Below are 19906 nucleotides of genomic sequence, written 5' to 3' on the forward strand. Positions count from 1 at the left end.
GGAATTAACATGCATTTTCTGAAGTAAAGAAGTATATAACTCTAATTGTTGTCAAAGTGCAAGCCACCACCTTTTTTCCTAAAATCACCAGTTTTACACAGAATTAGAAGGGACAGAACAAAATTTGAATCAAAACCTGGAATGTCCATGAAAATCAGGGACAGCTGAGAGTTATACAGGCAAATAATCCTGCAGAGAGTGTTCCTATTTTTTTCACTTTGCTGTGATTTTGAAGGCCAGTTCTGTGTTTTCTAATACTCAGAAATTAATAGTTACAAGTGAGGGAAGATGTACTAAAGCAGAATTCAAAATGGTGAGGTGGTAACCTGCTGCTGTGCATAATATCCCTTTTTGTGCTGAACCCTTTACGTAAAGATATTTTTTAAAGGTCAACATATTTAATTTGAGCATTTCTGTTTCTTGGACTTGTTAAGGTCAAAATATTTCTATGAACTGCTACTGCTGCTTGTGTATAATGTCAGGCATTTATTTTGAGCACTACTGTTACTTGTACTTAATCAAAATTACTTGTATTATGGTTAAGTTGAATATTTATGTATGCATTGGCATTACTTATACTGCAGTGCTTACAGATATGTTGCATTGTTGCTACTCAGCTTACCTGTGCAGTTACTTGTTCCTTTTCATTAAAGTGCATTGTTGCACTCATCAATTTACCTTTTAGCACCATCCTATTTGGAGCATAAAGCACTAATTAGGATTTTTGTCTGATTGGTGAATGTTTTTCTTATACCATTAAGTGTAACCAGCACTCATTAATCTTGTTTTCACTGTGATAATACCACTGAAAGTTAAAGATGATCCTTAACCTCAGTGACATCAACCCAGTGAAGACATAAATACGCCCACAGACTTTAATGGATGTGTTCTATGCAGGTGCAGTAATATGTCCATACAAGTCAGTGGAAGAGCCCTTAGTTGAGATCACTGAGGGAAATTCTAAATTTATTTGGGCCATGATTTAAATAAAAAGTTCACAAATCTTTTTATTAACAGGACAGTCCAAATAAATACAAAATAATTTGTGCAAGAAGCATTGTGGTAGTTAACTTATTTATCTATTTGTTGACTTTTGATTACCAGGAAGGTCTGATTGGGTAGAAGCCTCTTTTTAGTGGAGACCCAGGGAGAAAAGCTCCAAAGCATCTGCCACAATGCACTCTTAAAGTGTGACAATGCGCTTTAAGGAAATGAATGGTTCTGTGAAGTCAGGTTATGGGAAATGATGATACTTATACTGCTTAAGGTCAGATAATATTCGTGTTGCTGCTGCTAATAACTTACCTGTGCAGTTAGTTGCTTGTTACATTTCGCTGATGAAAAACGTGTTCTACAGAGTGAATCAACAAAAACATGTTTCTATCAATGAAAGGAAAGATTTTTTTGTTTATAACTCTTGTGGTTCACAAGAATCTTTACTCCCCAGGCCTCCACTGAAAATGGACTCTTTTAGGCCTAGTGGACTTTCCCAGTAGACAAATGCAACAGATTAATAAATAAAATAAATCTACATTATCCTGCTCTTTAACACATCATCTAGCACTTGGACATGTTTTTACTGCTGGGTGTGTGGTTGCTGCATTGCGTACTTGGTCCACTGTTATTAGTGGTGTGATTTCTTACACTATTTTTTGTGTAAGCTTGCACAGCTTTTTATGTGTATATCTATCTATACACAAGCATACATACATAAATTACAGTACTCTGCATGGTTTAGCAGTTTAGTTTGAAAGCATGGGCAGCATTTGAAAATATGTTTGAATATAGTATTGATGCATTTCACTGACAAAATATCTAAGGCATATGACTGAAAACATTCCACCCTTCTATGGTGGCAGTATCTGTTTATATTAGGTGACTGTAATGGGTATTTTTTGTATTTATCGTGTGCGTTCTGTTTTGGTAGTAGTGTCATTTTTCTGTTTGAGCAGTGTAACAGTTACCAGTAGAAAATATAACTTTTTTTTGAATGTGCATTTTCTACTGCATTATGTTTTTATTAAAGCACATACATTTCCACTGTATTGTATTTTAATTTTTCATTTACAATATGAGTGGTTACCCCATCTAATATTCTTCAAAAAGCTTATCAATATTGTAATATGCTTTTATGTTAGTAAATGTTGTGTATTGATAGTCTGTAATAATAGTCCTTTTCAAAACAAACAGATAGTATTTCATTGTTAAAGCTGTGACTAATTTGACACTTTCTCCACAGAAAAGGTAATTAGTGCTGTCACAGTGATAGCCAAAATGTTATGTCCGCTCTTGTAATAATCATTAAATTGTCCATTGAATAAAAAGCTTGAAGATCTTGGTCATATTCTGTATAAACAATACTGGACAAATGCTGATATTTTAAATTCTTTTCAGTGTACTCCACTATATATACTCCCAGGCACCAAACTCATTAAATATTGGATTTGGGTCTGAAACTATATTTCACAACAGATAAAGTCATCATATGATCATATTATGTTAACTTTTTAGAAGTCTTCGTATTAGGATAATGCAACCAGTGTCTTAAAGCTAGAGAAGCTCTAAAACAAGCAAACCACATTATTTTTTTCAGTGATCTCATTTTTGTAAACTGTTCAAGCAAACATGCAGTATTAATACTGAGTTTGTATGTTTCCTTATCTGCTGTAGCAGTAAGTGCAAAGAGTTCACTGGAGGAACCACACCCATGATCATAATTATTTGCAGTGATATCATTTTTTTTTATCTTGCACAGTATTTAAAGCAATGGTATATTTAATGTACTTCAGACCAAATACCTTTATATTTTTCATCTGTAGTTCGGTGTCATTTAGCATTTTATAAGGCTATCTTCACTGTTCATTTGTCACTGTCTAATTTCACTGCTTTCTGTGTCCAGTGATCCATTCTGTCTTTCTTCATCCTACAGAAATCTTAGTCATTGTTGACTGTCATCTCCCCATTTTTGGTTCTGATCTCCAAAATACCTGCACTCACAGCTTGTGCATCACACTTATACCTGCATGCACAACCTCTGCCTCACACTCTTACTTGCATGCACAGTCTGTGACTCACACTGATACCTGTGCACACAGCCTCCGTCCCACTCATACTTGCATGCACAACCTCTGCCTCAGAGTCATACCTGCCTCCACAGCCTCTGCCTCACACTCATACTTGCATGCACAGTTTGTGCCTCACATTCATACCTGTATGTACAATCTGTGCCTTACACTCATTCCTACATACACAGTCTGTACCTCACACGCATACCTGCATGTACAGCCTCTGCCTCGCCCTTATACTACATGCAGTCTGTGCCTCACACTTAGAGCTGCATGCACAGCCTATGCCTCACACTCATGCCTGCATGCATAGTCTTTGCCTCACACTCATACCTGCATGCACAGTCTGTGCCTCCCACTCATACCTGTATGCACATCCTGGTCTCACACTCATACATGCATGCACAGCCCCTGTCTCACACTCATACCTGCATGCAGTCTGTCCCTCACACCCATATCTGCATGCACACTCTGTGCCTCACGCTCATAACTGCGTGCACAGCCTCTGCCTCCCACTCACACCTGCATGCACAGCCTCTGCCTCACATTCATACCTGCATGCAGAGTCTGTGCCTCACACCTGCATTCAGAGTCTGTGCCTCACACTCACACCTGCATGCAGAGTCTGTGCCTCACACCTGCATTCAGAGACTGTGTCTCACACTTACACCTGCACGTACAGCTTCTGCCTCACATTCACACCTGCATGCACAGCCTCTGCCTCACACTCACACCTGCATGCACTGTCTGTGCCTCATACTCACACCTGTATGCACAGTCTATGCCTCACACTCACACCTGTATGCACAGTCTGTGCCTCACACTCACACCTGTATCCAGAGGCTGTGACTCACACCTTTATCCAGAGGCTGTGCCTCACACTCACATCTGTATCCAGAGGCTGTGCCTCACACTCACACCTGTATGCAGAGTCTGTGCCTCACACTCACACCTGCATGCACAGTTGTGACTCACACGCATACCTGCATGCACAAACTATGCCTCACACTTTTTGTTGTTGTTGTTGTATCTTTTGGCTTTGCCAGCCCTAACGCACAACCTTCAATGAAGGTATGCCCATTCATGCATGTCTCCACGCAGAAGACGCTCTAGCTGAGATTCGAACCGGTCAGCGTCTTACTGTGAGGCAACAACGCTACCGCACCACCACCACCGCGGTGATCAGAAATCGCAGTACCTCCTGACAACACTTCTGTGCCTCCTCATATTTCATCCACTGCCTTCATCAGGAAAATGACTCATGAGACTGGATTCTTTTCTTACAATGAGAATTTTTTTTTTTCAGTTCCAAGTCTCAGCTTTCTCTACCCTGCTTAAACAAAATTTCTAGTCTCCCTTAGAAAATAGATCAGAGAACTAAGGGGACTAAATCAGTTGAAAAAACAAGTAATTGCAACTTGATCTTTTTAACTCTTTGGACTCACGATGTTCTATACATGGGGAAGACATACCCTGTTTAAATTAAGTGAAATACAGGGCTTTAAGGCTTGTTTTAGCAAGTACTGTTATACAGACAAGGACAAAACCTTCAAGGCATTACTTTTGTCCAATGTGAATCAAACAGAACTACAGGTCATGCTCATGAATTAAATTTTAAGGGGACTTGTATCTATTTTATTTATTTATTTATTTAACATTTGTTAAACGGGAAAGTCCGACTTACAACAAAGCCAATTTTCAGAGGAGACCCGGAGAGAAACGCTCCACATGCATGTCTTTGTAACTGCATTTAATATTATATTACTTAGCAGAAGCAAGCTTGGATGATATTAATTGAAAGTTTGTGTGTCCTAAACTGAAACCAGACGAAATGTCTAACTGCATGCAGCTTATGTTTAGATCTCTTGTGGTTAGAACATTTAAACATTTTAATAGACAATACCTTCTTGACATTTATGGTTTTGGTGCACATGCCATGTAGTACATCTATCTTTGCTCATTTTTAAAGTTTGTGTTTACAAATCTTTCTTGTTAGATTTGTGATATTATCTCTAAATGGGAACAGGCATCCAAAGAGCAGAATCCTGGCAAGTTTGAAGGAACAAGAACTGTGCGTCTCACCTACAAGAACAGGTAAATTATTTCATAAGTTCATAGTCATTGCAGAAGTTCAGGCAGTTTTTTGAAGTCCTTGGATACCTTAACTTCCTGTAGATGGTTTATAGATCTAAAATGCTCATTAAATCTTATTGATACCATTTTAGGGAATCAGTGGCAGCAGTGATATACTCCAAAGTCTGAATAGTTGCAGAAAGATCAGCATGTTATCTTTTTTAGTCTTTAAAAGCTTTGTCCAGCATGCTTTCCCTACATCTTATGGCTTTGTTTTCTATTGAGTGTATAGATTGCAGTAGATGTTCCATTTATTAGGAATCACTGACTGCATGTTAAGGAGTAGTCTTAATAAGTGATAGGGTGTCACTAACAATGACGTATGTTGAAGGCTTTTCACATAGACAAGTCTTCAATTGTTTTTAACTTGTCTGTGAAAAAAATTGAATTATTTTCATATTTCAAATCTAGATAACTGAAGAAAACTGCAATAAAAAGTTTAATTATATTCAGTAAAAGCTCTAATAATAGTTTTAAAATTTGGCATTAACACGGTTTTAGATGTAGTAGTACATTTGTTCTTTTTTATATCATCCCAAATATTTTTTACAATAACTTAAACATGATTGTGACATCCCTCTTCTGGGCCAGTGATCAAGGAGCCTCATTCCTTACCACTGACACTGGTGGGGAATGCTCACTGTGAGAAAAACAGACACACACACAGTATTTTCAGATGCAGCTGTCTGCACCAAGTACAGATGTTCTTCATCTCAAATTGCTGCAGTCCTAACACTTGGGTAGTCCGCTGTCCCAGTCGGCCCGAATACCAAAGTATAAGGCTGACGTCGGTCAAGGCGCATTAGTCTGACGTCAGGACGTCAGGGTACAAATGCGCATGACCGACGTCATATCCTCAGTCTTTTTTGCCGCATGGTCCGATGCAGAAGCAGTGTTGCGAGTGCAGGTTGGCGTTCTGAAATTTTCTGAAGTCGGAGTTTCAGACCGAATCAAAGTTGGCTAAGTACCCCGTTGGGGAATATTTTGGTTTTTTCTTGCCTCAGTATTTAACCGGATGTCAGAAAAAGTGAATAACTGTATTTCTTGTGGGAAACAGATACCTCATAGGGATTACCATACCTTGTGTATACCTTGCTTAGGGCCTGAGCACGACGTTGTTGGATGTCGCTCTTGTGCTAGATTTAACAAACGCACTATAAAGAGAAGATTAGACTGTGCCAGGTTAGTTTTTGGGAAGCGTTGTAATTATAAAATGCCGTCGGATGCTCCGACGCCCGCTTCGTCTAAAAAGCGCAAGGACAAAGCAGCAAAGCCTAGGTTGGAAGAACCGTCTGTCCCGGACGTCGGTTCTTTAGAGGGCTCGGTGGAGCCGGAGGTTCTGCCAGAAGTTTCTTTGGAGTCTCAGGGAGAGACTTTACTGTTATAAGATGTGTCCTCTCAGGAGGTAGGCCAGGCTGAAGGGGCTTCTCAGGTAGCTGTTCTCCCCTCCCTTCCTAAGGTGGTTAGGCCCTCCCCTTCTGTTTCCAAGGCCTCTTCGAGAGGCAGGCCAGGTTTAACTTCAGTGGGTGTCTCTCCTAGTTCTTCAGGGTCTCTGCCTAAGAAACATATGCTTAAAATGGCAGAAGATTTGATTACTATGATTAGAGGTTCTATGCCCCCTCCTGATAAGAGGCCTAGGGTGGAACCTGAGCTTGAGAGTTTTGAGCAGTGTTCGAGGCTTCTGAGTCTTGACTGAAGACTTACAGGAGTATCCTCCTTATTCTGATTCTGATGTAGATGATTCTACTCCTTGGCTTCTCCTCCTGCGGATTTTTCTTTTCAGAGACGCTTCATTCCGGGAGGGAGCGTTTTAAATCGGGAGGACAAGATCTCCCTGACTCCAGGAAAAGGCATAGGGAATTTTGTTTCTACCCCAGCATAGGCCTTTAGCTATACCTCCTGTTCTGGATGTGGTGGAAGATGTTTTTGCAGAGGCTTCCCTGAACCCTGATTCTTTGCCTCCTGCCCCAGTTAAACCGGATAGGTATTATAGGGTGCCTGAAGCTCATAAGTATCTTTTTAAGAGTCCTAGGGCAGACCCAGAAACTGTTTCTCAGGGGCCTAAAGGTGTTAAGGCTTCTGTTGTTAAAAATCCTGTTCCTCCTGATAAAGAGGCAAGGGCTTTGGAGAGATGGGGAAAGAAGGTGTATACTTCTTCCACTTTAGCCATGAGGGCTTTGAATTGCCAGTTCCACATGTTAAAATACCAAAATTATCTCCTTTCACAATTGAAGTCTAAGGTGGATGCTCTGGCGGAAGGTATTGAGTGTAAAGAGTTGCAGGATTTAGTTCATGTTTCTGAACAGGTGGGTAAGCATTCTTTGCAATGTGATTTTGATGCTGTACAGGCCTCTTCGAGGGTGGCTGCCACTGGTTCTGTTCTTCGCAGGCACGCCTGGCTGAGGGATCAGAATTTAGCTGAGCATGTTAAGACAAGGATTTTAGATGCTCCGTTACAGTCTGATGTGTTGTTTGGTTCGCCTGTGGAAGCAGTTTTAAAGAAAATGGAGGACAAGGCTAAGTCTATGCAGACTGTTAAAGATTTTTGCAGGTTCAGCCTCCAAGTTTAGTAGAAATTGGCCTACTAAGGGGTGGACATATCCTTCTTATGATTCCCAGTCTAGGGGTAGGTCTAGACGTGGTAGGGGCAGAGCTCAAGGTTCTTTTAGGCCTAGAACAGGAGTTCACCTGCTCAGTCTTCTGGTGAGGGCAGGGGTCAGTCCTTTCGTAAACAGACCCAATGACCTGCCTTTTCAGCTGCCAGAGCCTTCTCGTCTGGCAGCACCTTTGGGAGGAAGGCTGGCACTTTTCAAAGAAAATTGGAGTTTAATTACCCAAGACAGATGGGTATTGGATATCATTCACCACGGTTGCAGGTTTTATTTCCATACCTTGCCTCCTTTCAAAGGCATGCCAGACATTCCTCCTCTGCAAAGAAAAGAGGCTCACAAGCAAATTTCTCTGTTACTCCAAATAGGGGCCATTCAGCCGGTTCCTGTGCCAGAAAGGGGCCTAGGATTTTATTCTCGCCTGTTCCTAGTACCAAAAAAGGGGAACACGTGGAGACCAATTTTGGATTTATCTATCCTCAACACTTATCTGGACATTCCCAAGTTCAAAATGTTGACGTTACAACAGCTTTTACCTCTGCTGGGAAAAGATCACTGGATGGTAACTTTAGATCTCAAGGAGGCTTACCTTCATGTGCCTATCAGACTAAGTTGCAGGAAGTATCTGCGTTTTCGAGCTGGGAATTCCCATTATCAGTTCTCTGCATTGCCCTTTGGCTTATCTACTGCGCCCAGAGTATTCACGAAAGTTCTGGCTCCAGTGATAGCTTACTTCAGGCTAAAAGGAATACAATTCTATCCTTACTTGGATGACTGCCTGATTCTGGCTCAAGAAAAGGAAGACCTTTTTCAGCATTTGGAATATGTGATAGCAGTGCTAAGATGCCTGGGGTATTCTGTGAACGAAATAAAGTCCAGTCTAGTACCCTCTCAAGACATGTGCTTTCTGGGTGTGAGACTGAATACAGCAACCCAGATGCCCTTTTTAACCCCGGACAAACAAAAGAATCTTTCTTTTTACTTCCATCAACTATCTCTTCAGTCCGGGCTGACTGCAAGGACAGTCCTTCAAGCCTTAGGGTTCATGGCATCTTGTATTCTGGTGCTTCCCAATGCCAAACTGCATATGAGGAAGCTGCAATGGTATCTCAAAAATGTATGGACACAGCACTGCCAGGATTTGGACACTGTCATTCAAATAATACCTTGCATTCAAAAGGAATTTCTGTGGTGGGCTCAGGAATGTCACCTAAACAAGGGACTCTCTGTGACCCGGCCAGAGGCGAGTCAGATTCTAACGACAGATGCCTCAGACATAGCTTGGGGAGCTCATCTGAATGGAAAGTGGATACAAGACAAGTGGCCTGCCAGACTACAGCATCTACATATCAACATGAAGGAGATGTTAGCAGTCCAGTTTGCATTAATAGCTTTCAAGGAGTTACTTCTTCCAGGGCAGGTGTTGATTCTAACAGACAACACAACTGTCATGTGGTACATCAACAAACAAGGGGGAACACATTCTTATCCTCTATGCAGGCAAGCAATGATTTTGTGGGAGACTGCGCTCAGCTTGCAACTAAATCTTCAGGCAAGGTTTCTGCCAGGAGCACATAACTCCTTAGCAGATGTGTTAAGCAGGCAAATCATGGATCCCCACGAGTGGAAACTGGATCTTCATGTATTTCGAAAATTGACAGTGTCATGGGGAACTCCAGACATAGATCTGTTCGCTTCTCCACTAAACCACCAGCTGCCAAAGTTTTGCACGAAAAGGTTTCATCACACAGCTTGGAAAGTAGATGCTCTTTCTTTCAGTTGGAAAAATCTTCATGTGTATGCATTTCCACCTCTGCCTCTCCTCCCAAAGGTACTCCTAAAGGTCAGACAAGACAAGCCAAGGATGATTTTAATAGCTCCAGATTGGCCTCGGCAACACTGGTACCCATTACTGAGGAGTCTGGTAAGGAAGCCTCCATGGCCTTTACCTTTGATTCCACACCTATTGTCTCAGAGGGACGGTCATCTACTCAATGTCAAGCTTCACTCTCTTCATCTAACAGCCTGGCATATTCTGTTTTGAACCACAGCAGGTCTCAACTTCCTCAACAAGTTTTGAATGTGATTATGGAAGCCAGAAGACCTAGTACAAGGAAAGTGTACGCAGAAAAATGGAAGAGATTTTTATTTTGGAGTGCAGCAAAGGATTTGGAGGTTTCTGAGCCTAATTTGAGTGTGGCTCTTCAATATCTTACTGAGTTATTGGACAAAGGTTTGTCTTTCTCTTCCATTAAGATTCATGCTGCAGCAATTTCAGCTCACTATGATTGTGACCCACCATTGTTTTCTCATCCTTTGTTCAAGCAATTTCTTAGAGGGCAAAGAATATAAGACCCCCACGTAGAGCTCCTACTCCTGCTTGGGACCTCAATTTTGTGTTGGAGAAACTTACTCTACAACCTTTTGAGCCTGCGGCTACTGCTGACTTGAAATACTTGTCATGGAAGACTGCTTTTTTGTTGGCCATTACTTCTGCAAGAAGGGTTTCTGAATTGCAGGCCCTTATGGCGGTTGAGCCTTTTGATTTTCCATAAGGATAGGGTATCATTACGTACTAATCCTTCCTTTATGCCTAAGGTGGTCTCTAGTGTGGCTTTAAACCAAACTATTCATTTGCCTACTTTTTATGCAGATCCCCAAAATAAGGGGGAAAAGATTTTGCACACTTTAGATGTACACAGGCAGTTGTGCTATTATTTAAGCAGGACTAAGGATTTTAGGCAGTCTCAGCAGTTGTTTGTTTCTTTTGCTTTGAGTTCTCAGGGCAAGCCTGTGTCAAAACAAACTATTTCTAAGTGGATTGGGTTTTGCATTGCATTTTGTTATTCCCATCATGGCAAGGAGATTCCAGCTGGGATTAGGCCTCATTCCACTAGGGCTACTGCCACTTCAACAGCATTTCTAAGGGGGGTGGCAACTAAGGATATTTTGGAGGCAGCTACTTGGAGTTCAGTGCATACTTTCTCTAAGCATTACCACCTTCCACTCTACTCTAAATCTAGGGCTGGTTTTGCCACGGCTATTTTGCAGGGCATGTTGACAGCTCCTGCTTCTTTATGATTTGCCAGCCTCCCTTACCTCTGCTTTGGGATTCTACCCAAGTGTTAGGACTGCAGCAATGTGAGATGAAGAACATAGTACAGTTTTGTACCTACCATAAATGTAGATGTTCAAGATCCACATTGCTGCAGTCCAATTTACCCTCCCTCCTTCCCTCTGTGTTTAGGGGTGGTTGTGTGGGTGGGGTTGTACTTTTGTAAATTTGTATATATTGTACATATATTTGGTACAGGAGTGTTTGGTGTTTTTTTTGGTTTTGGCCTTATCTTTTTAGGGTCTTCTGACATCTGGGGCAAGAAAAGACTGAGGATATGACGTCGGTCATGCGCATTTGTACCCTGACGTCCTGACGTCAGACTAATGCGCCTTGACCGACGTCATCCTTATACTTTGGTATTCGGGCCGACTGGGACAGCGGACTACCCAAGTGTTAGGACTGCAGCAATGTGGATCTTCGAACATCTACATTTATGGTAGGTACAAAACTGTACTTTTCCCTTAAGAGCACACCGGGAATGCACACTATATTCCTGGGGCTGAGCTTTCTCTCCAGGCCCCAAATAAGACTGACCACTGATCACTACAGAGCTGAGTCCATAGCTGGGTGTTCCAAGCCAAATCCTCTGCCACCATCTCTGTGAAATCAGTGCACTCAGTGTCTCTGTTCAAAGAAGCTGTCACATACACTCTCTTTGAGATTTGATTTTCACATACACACACACTTGAAAAATACTGGGACAGCTTACCCGCTCTGCCACCTCCACCCAGACTATAAGGTAGATTTGCTGTCACTGGATCACCTGAAGCCAGCTACTGTAAGGCTCTTACCAGAGTACCCAATTACACTTAGTAAAATTAATACTTATACAAATGGTAGTGTTTAACCAAGCAGCAAGACTTTCAGGAATGTGGAACCACAGTGCCACTAAATAAATGCAAGTACTGTCAGAGGTTAAATATTTTCTAAAAGACCAGCCACAATGAAAGGATTAGATATATTTAATAATAAAAAAATGAAAATACTGAATATCTATTTACAATAAACTCCAGAGTTTCAATTACAGGAAATATAAAAATCAACATAGATGGAAAGATTTGGATAGATACAGAAAAAACATTTAGCTAATCTGACTATATTTTTCTAACTGACTGAAGAGTGACTGTTCCCTGGTTACATAGTAAAGCAGGGCTAGATGAAAGTGGATGAAAATCTTGTCAGGTCCAAAAACAGGGTGCACACTTCACATCTCTCACTAGTATTCAAAAACAATTTCAGTGCTGGCTACAGAATGACATTACATACGGTCACCCTCTCACTAGAAACTGAGCTAGAATCTGGCACAGATTTGTCACAATACACATATAGAACTTTAGCAAATGTTTATTACAGCATCTGGAAACTGTAAAACAATTACATAACTTCCACCCTTCCTGCAGAAATTTAAAAAAAAAATCTGTGGCACCCTAGGGTAGCAATTAGTTCACCACTAAGGACAATTGGGCAGGATCCCAACCCAGGTTTTTCACAAACATCGCGTCTCTGGCTGTATTCAGACCTGTGAGACAAAATCTTTATGGACTAAACCAAGTTATTTAATTTCAGGCTATTTTTCTTAAGGTTAGCTGGGCTGGGCTGAGCTTAACCCTTTTCCTTCCAGTATCCCCTGTTAAAATATATACATTTTATCAGTTACAACAGTACAGTCTGACATACATGTGTACTTCTTTTCTGTCCAGCAGGACCCACTGTTAATACATTTTTAACACAAGCAACTTTACAAATACATTTTTAACACAAGCATCTATATAAATCAGTTTGATATTCAAATGACATAAAATTCTTTACAAAACTCCAGATAGAAATATCTATAGTTAGCTGAAGCCTTTGTGTGGTCTGCATTGCTCTGAGTATCACTCATCTCTGCATTTAATTTTGATTTGAAGCTCTTTATTTAAGGTTTGATCACTTCTATTTTGTATCTTATTCTGATATTACATTTGTTTTAATTTTTCTGTTCTGTTGGAGTTTTAAGAGTTCTTGGCTAGGGTCAGTTAAAAAAAGTTAGCAAAGAATTCCTTTGCAAACTTTGAATAGCATCAGTTAAGTAGTGGGAGGAGCTGAGAGACAGCATTGCTTTTTTATTTAGAAATATCTGTAGTTAGCTGAAGTGTTTGTGTGGTCTGCATTACTCTGAGTATCACTCATTTCTGCATTTAATTTTGATTTGAAGATCTTTATTTCAGGTTTGATCACTTTTATCTGGTATCTTATTCTAGTTTTACATTTGTTTTCTCTTCCCATTCCCATCCCATCAGCTTATTCTACTGAGTAGAGAGAGAGAGATCATTTGGGAAGCCCCTCCCCCCAGTTTCTCAACCTTAAATTATCGTGTTTCATCCCTTCACAATTAACCTAAAAAAGAAAACAAAATAAAAAATTGCACTTTATTCATCTGCTTTTACTGTATTTGCGTTTCTTCTTACTTTATTGCTTTATTTTGCTTTCGCTGCCTGTTCTTAAAAGTACTCAGTTGCATTTATTCTGCTGCATTTATTACTGCTTGTTGGTAGCCTGATTAAATTGTAACTGTTATTCTAGGCCTTTTGGTTTAAGCACTTGGGCTTCAGGCCAGTTGCTTTACATTAAGAAGGTTTGTGGTCTGAGCTCTTGTGGCAGGAGAGATAGCTTACATCCTTCTAAGTTCGGAGTTGCTGGTTGAAGGCTTAGTGTCTGTTATTCTAAAAGTGTCTTAGTTCCAGTTTAAATACTTGGGCTTCAGGTCAGTTATTTTACATTAAGAAGGTTTGTGGTCTGCATTTTTGTGGGAGGAGAGGGTAGATTCTGCCATTCTCAGCTGGGAATTGCTGGCTAAAGGCTTATTATGCCTGCTTATTTGAAGTGTTTCTTTCTGAAATTGGTGCACCTTGTTTGCTGTGGCATAGACCATATTCAGACCTGCTGAATCTAGCTTTGTTTGTATAACCTGAGCACTAATTTAGGTCATCTTTTTTGGAAAAGGTTCCCATGCACCCTAGTGGCAGGAGAGTGCAGTTAGAACTTGTCTGATTGAAGACTGCTGGAACAGGGCTCAGTTTTGAGCTTTATATTGGTTAATTTGTTAATTTGTTTAAATCATTTTGCTCTTGTTTGCTACTGTTATATTTAAGTGTGTATCTGTTCTCCTGTGTTAAATTGACCTAAACAGAGGTTAAATATCTTTAGCATAGTCTGGTTAGAGGTTTTGCAGTATTCAGATCTGTTTGTGTGATTCCTATGTTTCCTGCTACACCATCTTGTGTTGGCCAGGGCCTGCCTGCACTTAGTGGGAGTAAGTGAACTGGTTGGAACTGGTCTGGCATGAGGTGTTGAGCTAAGAGCTCAGGGGAAGCTGTTGATTGGTCATTTCCAGTGTTTCTATTTTACTTTCATTTTTGTAATATTTAAACCCATCAATTGTGTGGGTTTGTGCTTGTTTGCCCATTGTGCATCGCCGATGTGCTGTTTTAACCCTTTGCAAGGTATCTCAGGTGCATTTTTTTCCCTTACCAGCACTCCTGTGTGAGTGAGGACCTCACCTGCAGCTACTGTATTGATTTTATCCAGCCCTACTCACACCTACAGGTACTCTCCTCAGATAGTACCCACTGTAATATCCCTGACCTCTCTTCCACAGATTCTGATAACCATGGACGGACAATTTCCTATGGTTGATATGGGCATTCTGAGACAACTGCCTTATGTACACAGACAACCCTCTACTACTACCACCTAGGAATACAATATGTGAGAGATGCAATCACATTAAGAACCTAGAATCCTTGCTGTCTCAGTCACAAGCCAGTACATCTGGCACTAAGAAGGTTGTCTACACAAACATTATGAACACCACACCTCTAACACCACCCACATTTGTACAACACAGTCCTACATATGCGGGGGTTCTGAGCTAAAACATACTTAAACAAAAGAGATCTCCAAAGAAAAAACACACATACATCACAACCTACAGCACCAAGCATCACACATAGTACACATGTCTGTGCCTCACATCCTCTAAGGCCCCACCACAAACCCAACATACTAGTCAAAGGAGACTCTGTTGTGAGACACACAGATGTGCCCCTTACCAGGCTAGACAAGGAAAAAGTCACAGTAAGTTGCTTGTCAGGTGCTAGAATCTTCCATATCATGCACACACTCAAGTCTCTTAACAACAGGTACTGTTATGACTCTGTTATAGTCCATGTTGGTGTGAAAGACTTGAGACATACCTTTCTGGACTATATGAAGAGACATGATTGAGCTCACTGAATATGTGTTTCAGGCAGGTATGTCCCTAGCCTTAAGCAGCATCCTACCATCACCCAGAATGATACCTCAATACAAACAGAAAATGATTGACTTTAACAATTGGCTTAGTTTCTGGTGTCATTCCAAGGGGATCAAAAACCTGACAGCCTGGGAGGACATGACAGACAGACCACGATGATTTGCCAGAGATGGCCTTCATCTGTCTCCCCTGGGCTTTAGGCTTTTGGCAAAGGCTCTTGCCTCCCCCATAGTGCCTTTTTTAGGCAAAGTCATGAGCACAAAATTGGCAACATGAAAAATTCTTATAAACAAAATTTAAAGGTCATGCTGCTAAACACTTGGAATCTTAGCATGAAACTACACTCATTACAATCATTCCTTGCCCTGGAGGATGCTGACATATCTGAAATCACTGAAACCTGGTTCATGTCAGTGGAGAGCACCCCCAACCCCAGGTTACTCATCCTACCATATTTTCAGACCCCAAACGGAGGGCTACAAAGCCAAAGGAGGTGGAGTTTCAGTATTTATCAAAGACATACACACCTCCAAGCTGGTCAAATGGTATGATGCACAGGAGATACTCCAAGTGCAGTTAACTGTTGACAAAACACCTATTCCAATCATAGCTAGCTGCAGACCCCAACCATGACTCAGGACGTCCACTCCACCTATCTGTACTTAGTTGAATCCATCAAGATTCAACCCTCTACCCTGATCCTGGGTGATGTTAACTACCCAACCATAGAGTGGAAGATCTATTCTAGCACAAACATGAATGTCCAGAGATTCCTCTACTTCGTCAGTGCCAATGCATTGGATAAGCTGGTCGACACCCCTACGAGAGGTGAAAATATCCTGGACCTGGTCCTAAGCAACATGAGTAGCTACTGTAGCACCCCTACAGTGTCATCCCCCTTGGTAAGATCCAACCATAAAGCGATCACTTTTGAAGTCACCATCTCCCCTGCCCCCCATCAGAGTCAAATGAAAAAACTTTTCCAAAGCGGACTACAATATTCTCAGAGCAGGTATGTGCACCTTCACAGCCACTATCCCTTCAGTTGGAACTAGCACTAATGTCCAAGCTTACACCAAAAAACTATATGAGCACCTACATAGCTGTATGGACTCAGCAATACCTGACAGGACCAAATCATCTTCCTCAAGGAAGAGTAAACCTGTCTGGTGGATAGCAGCAATAAACAAACTATAATAGAAGGGAAAAATTGCTGTCCAGGGCCAAGAAGGAGCAAGTGCCAAGTTGGAAGTAATCTCTCCTTTGTCTGAACTGGCAAATAAGGTCACTGGTGAAATCCTCTAAGGCTAACTTTGAGTCCAAATTCGCCACATCCACCAAGGACAGTCAGAAGACGTTCTTCACATATGTCCGCAATCTCAAAGGCAACACCCAAATCTGCTATGAACCGGTGGTCAGTAACACCACATACACAAACACCATAGATATAGTCAACCTGCTGACAGACAAACTTCACCCCCCATCCCCCCCATCAGTAAAACAGGACATCCCCAGCACCTGTCTCCCTCCCCTCATCACCAGGGAGCAGGTCCTTAATGCCCTCTCAAAGGCAAAACAATACAGTCTCCATGGGACTTGATAACATCCCTAGCTGTATCCTACATGAACTCAGGCATGAGCTCTCAGCTCCATTAGACACCATATTAAACCAAAGCCTGAGCAGCGGCTTCATCCCGGCTGAATGGAGGACAGCCACTGTCATCCCTCTACACAAGAGTGGAGCGTCCACTGACCCGGGCAGTTATAGGCCCATCAGCCTAACTAGCCTGATCTGCAAGGCCATGAAACACATTATCATGGACCTTATAAACAAGGACATTGGCAACCTCTAAATGCTTGACCTCACACAGTTTGGTTTTGTCAATGGGAGATCATGCCTGTTAAACTTGGTTGACTTCTTTGAAACAGTCACCAAAGCCATGGACGAGGGGAAGACAGTGCACACTGCCTACCTTGACCTAGCCAAATCCTTTGACACTATTCCCCACTCGGGCATAATAGATATACTCTCCCAGCTAGGCATCAACCCGTATGTTACCAGATGGGTAGCTAACTGGCTCACTGATAGAACCCACTCAGTCAAAGTAGGCAAATCCACCTCTAGTAGTAGACCCGTAATGAGCGGTGTACCCTAAGGATCGGTCTTGGGGCCTCTGCTGTTTGGGATATACTTTTCTGAGGTGCAAGCCAAAACCAGTGGTCTGTGGCTGAACAAGTTTGCAGATGACTGAAAGCTGAGCACCGTCTGAAATTCCCCTAGTGATGCAAACATATTCCAAGAGGGCTTTACCTAAACTAATGACTGGTGCCAAAAGCATGGCCTCAAACTGAATGCCAAGAAATGCATCATTATCCCCTTTTTGGAAAATGTCATCCACACTAATTATCACATTAATAACAATGTTGCAAGCATGCAATCAGTCGTGAGGGACTTGAGCACCCAGGTTGATAGCAACCTGACTTTTGACCACCATGTTGCCTGTGTTGTATGGAAGGGCTTTCTACATGGCCCACCTCATAAGTAAGGGTATTTCATCCAGGAGCAAGGAGGTCTTAACATCCCTGTGCTCCTCCCTTATCAGACCCATTATTGAGTACAGTTTCCCCTTCCACATGTACCTTGTCAAGCACATGCAGCAGTTGGAGAGACCACAGAGGTTCCTGACCAGGAAAATCCAGGATCTCAAACACCTATCCTGTACAGATAGGCTAAAAGCCCTGTCCCTCTACTCAGTCTCATACAGACTGCTCAGGGGTGACCTGTGTCTGGCATACAAGCCCATTTCAGACCCAGCCTTGATGGAGTTGCTGCATATCCATAAGACAAACTCACCTCGCGCAACCCACACGCAAGGTCTTAACCTGGACTGTGACTTTAATAGAACTTGTTGGTGGGATAGATTTGTGTCCCAAAGACTCCCCTGTCTGTGGAATAGACTGCCTCTCTATGACAAGCAGAGTACTTCTCTAGCCCTCTTTAAGAGTAAACTGGTGGATTGGATAGGAAACAGAAAATATACCCCTGGGATCCCACCTGTGTCCCTGCTGGACAGGAGAAACAGGTACTGACTTTGAGGGAGCATCACGTCAGTCGCCCTGCTAGACAGGGGTCCAGGGAAGTAAATATTGAGGGAAGAAATATCCAGGGAATTGTTATGGCTAGGCTTGTATAGGCCTTAGGGCCGATAGCCTAGTACCAACCTATGAACCTATGGGCGAAATTCTTGGCTAGGCTTATAAGGGTCTCCGGGCCAGTAGCCTAGTATCATCTTATGAACCTATGTTGGTATATGTTACACATGCACTGCCGTACCCCCCCTGGCACAGCTGGCAGTACCACACATCATCACAGTGATAGTCAAAATCTAGTACGTAAATATCAAGCTCTTTAAAATCTGTTGCCATTTGCAGTACATAATGACTGCCAAATTTTGGCATTTTGTGTCCATGGATGCATTTTTCTTTTTGACTCTGGATCATCAGGGATCCATTGTAGAACTGTCTTCCTGCTGCTTCATGTTTGTATTTTTTTTAGATCTGTGATTTAGGAGGAATTCCTGCAAAAATTAATGGTGGAGTCCCTCTTCCTCTCTCTTTCCCCAGATAAAAAGCAGAGACAATTGACTAAGCTTCTGAGGGTACTTCTCATCCATCAGGTGAAACACAGGGAGACAAACTGTTGGGTAGAGGATGGGTAGATCATTTCCCCAGAATTACAAGGTGTTTTATATAACTTTCTGTTCCTGTTTATACTTTGGATCATCAGGTCATTTCACTGTATAATGAGAACTGACCTGTTTACTCAAATTAGAAGTGATAAGAAATGGAACTATCACACTATGTTTGCTTAGTTCATAGGTTCATAGGTTCATACTTGGCTATCTGCCGTAGGGCATTTATAAGCCTAGCCAGAATGTGTTTGGCTTTCGCCACCCATTTTAAATTAATTTTGCTATGCCCTTTTTCGAGGTTAGTATACTGTGCATCTGTCTAACAGTGACACAGAAGTGATACCCATGTTAAACCTACAATCTCCCATCCACTCATCAAGATTCCTCTTGAAGAGAGTCAATGAAGGACTCTGCCTAACCTGGACTGGGATTTTATTCCAGAGTAAAGGGAGCCTCTGGGTTATGAATCTGTCCCTCCAGCATGTCCTATTTATTTCAGTGCTGAGGTTCAAGTCTCTCGAGTGTGTAGCTCGATGGGATTTGGATTTTCTGAGGTGCAGCATGTCCATTAATTCCGGGTTGGACATGGCTTTATACGTCAGGCACAGATCGCCCCTGAACAGGCGGTATGCCACTGAGTAGATCTGGAGTTTCTTTAACCGGGCAGCATATGGCATCTGTTTGAGCCCTTTGATCCTCTTGGTGAGGTACTTTTGGGGTCTTTCCAGTTGCTGCAGGTGTCTGGTAAGGTACATCCCAAAAGGGGCATTGTACTCAATTATGGGCCTGATGAGGGATGAGTAAAGAGGCACGATGACCTCCCCTGATCTAGATGTGAATCCCTTCATGATTAGGTGGGCTATATAAAATGTTTTTCTAACCACTTTGGCCACGTGGTTGTCAAATGAGAGACTGCTATCAGCTTGGGTCCCCAGGTCCCTAATTACTTCTTCTGTACTTAATGGATTACCACCTATGTGGTAATTTGTGGGCAC

At 41.9% G+C, this 19906-nt stretch overlaps 1 protein-coding gene across 1 annotated transcript in view; it reads left to right on the forward strand.

Annotated features, from left to right (window-relative positions):
* The window catches only part of PLEKHH2 (pleckstrin homology, MyTH4 and FERM domain containing H2), a 1501506-nt gene that overhangs the window by 1302608 nt on the left and 178992 nt on the right, over positions 1–19906 (forward strand). Inside the window, exon 23 of the mRNA XM_044075068.1 lies at positions 5062–5159. Coding sequence (XP_043931003.1) covers positions 5062–5159 — 98 coding nt within the window. The remainder of the gene's footprint in view (positions 1–5061; positions 5160–19906) is intronic.

The sequence above is a fragment of the Protopterus annectens genome, chromosome 6.part0, assembly GCF_019279795.1.
Source record: "Protopterus annectens isolate FY-2018-M chromosome 6.part0, PAN1.0, whole genome shotgun sequence".
NCBI classification, from domain to species: Eukaryota; Metazoa; Chordata; order Ceratodontiformes; family Protopteridae; genus Protopterus; species Protopterus annectens.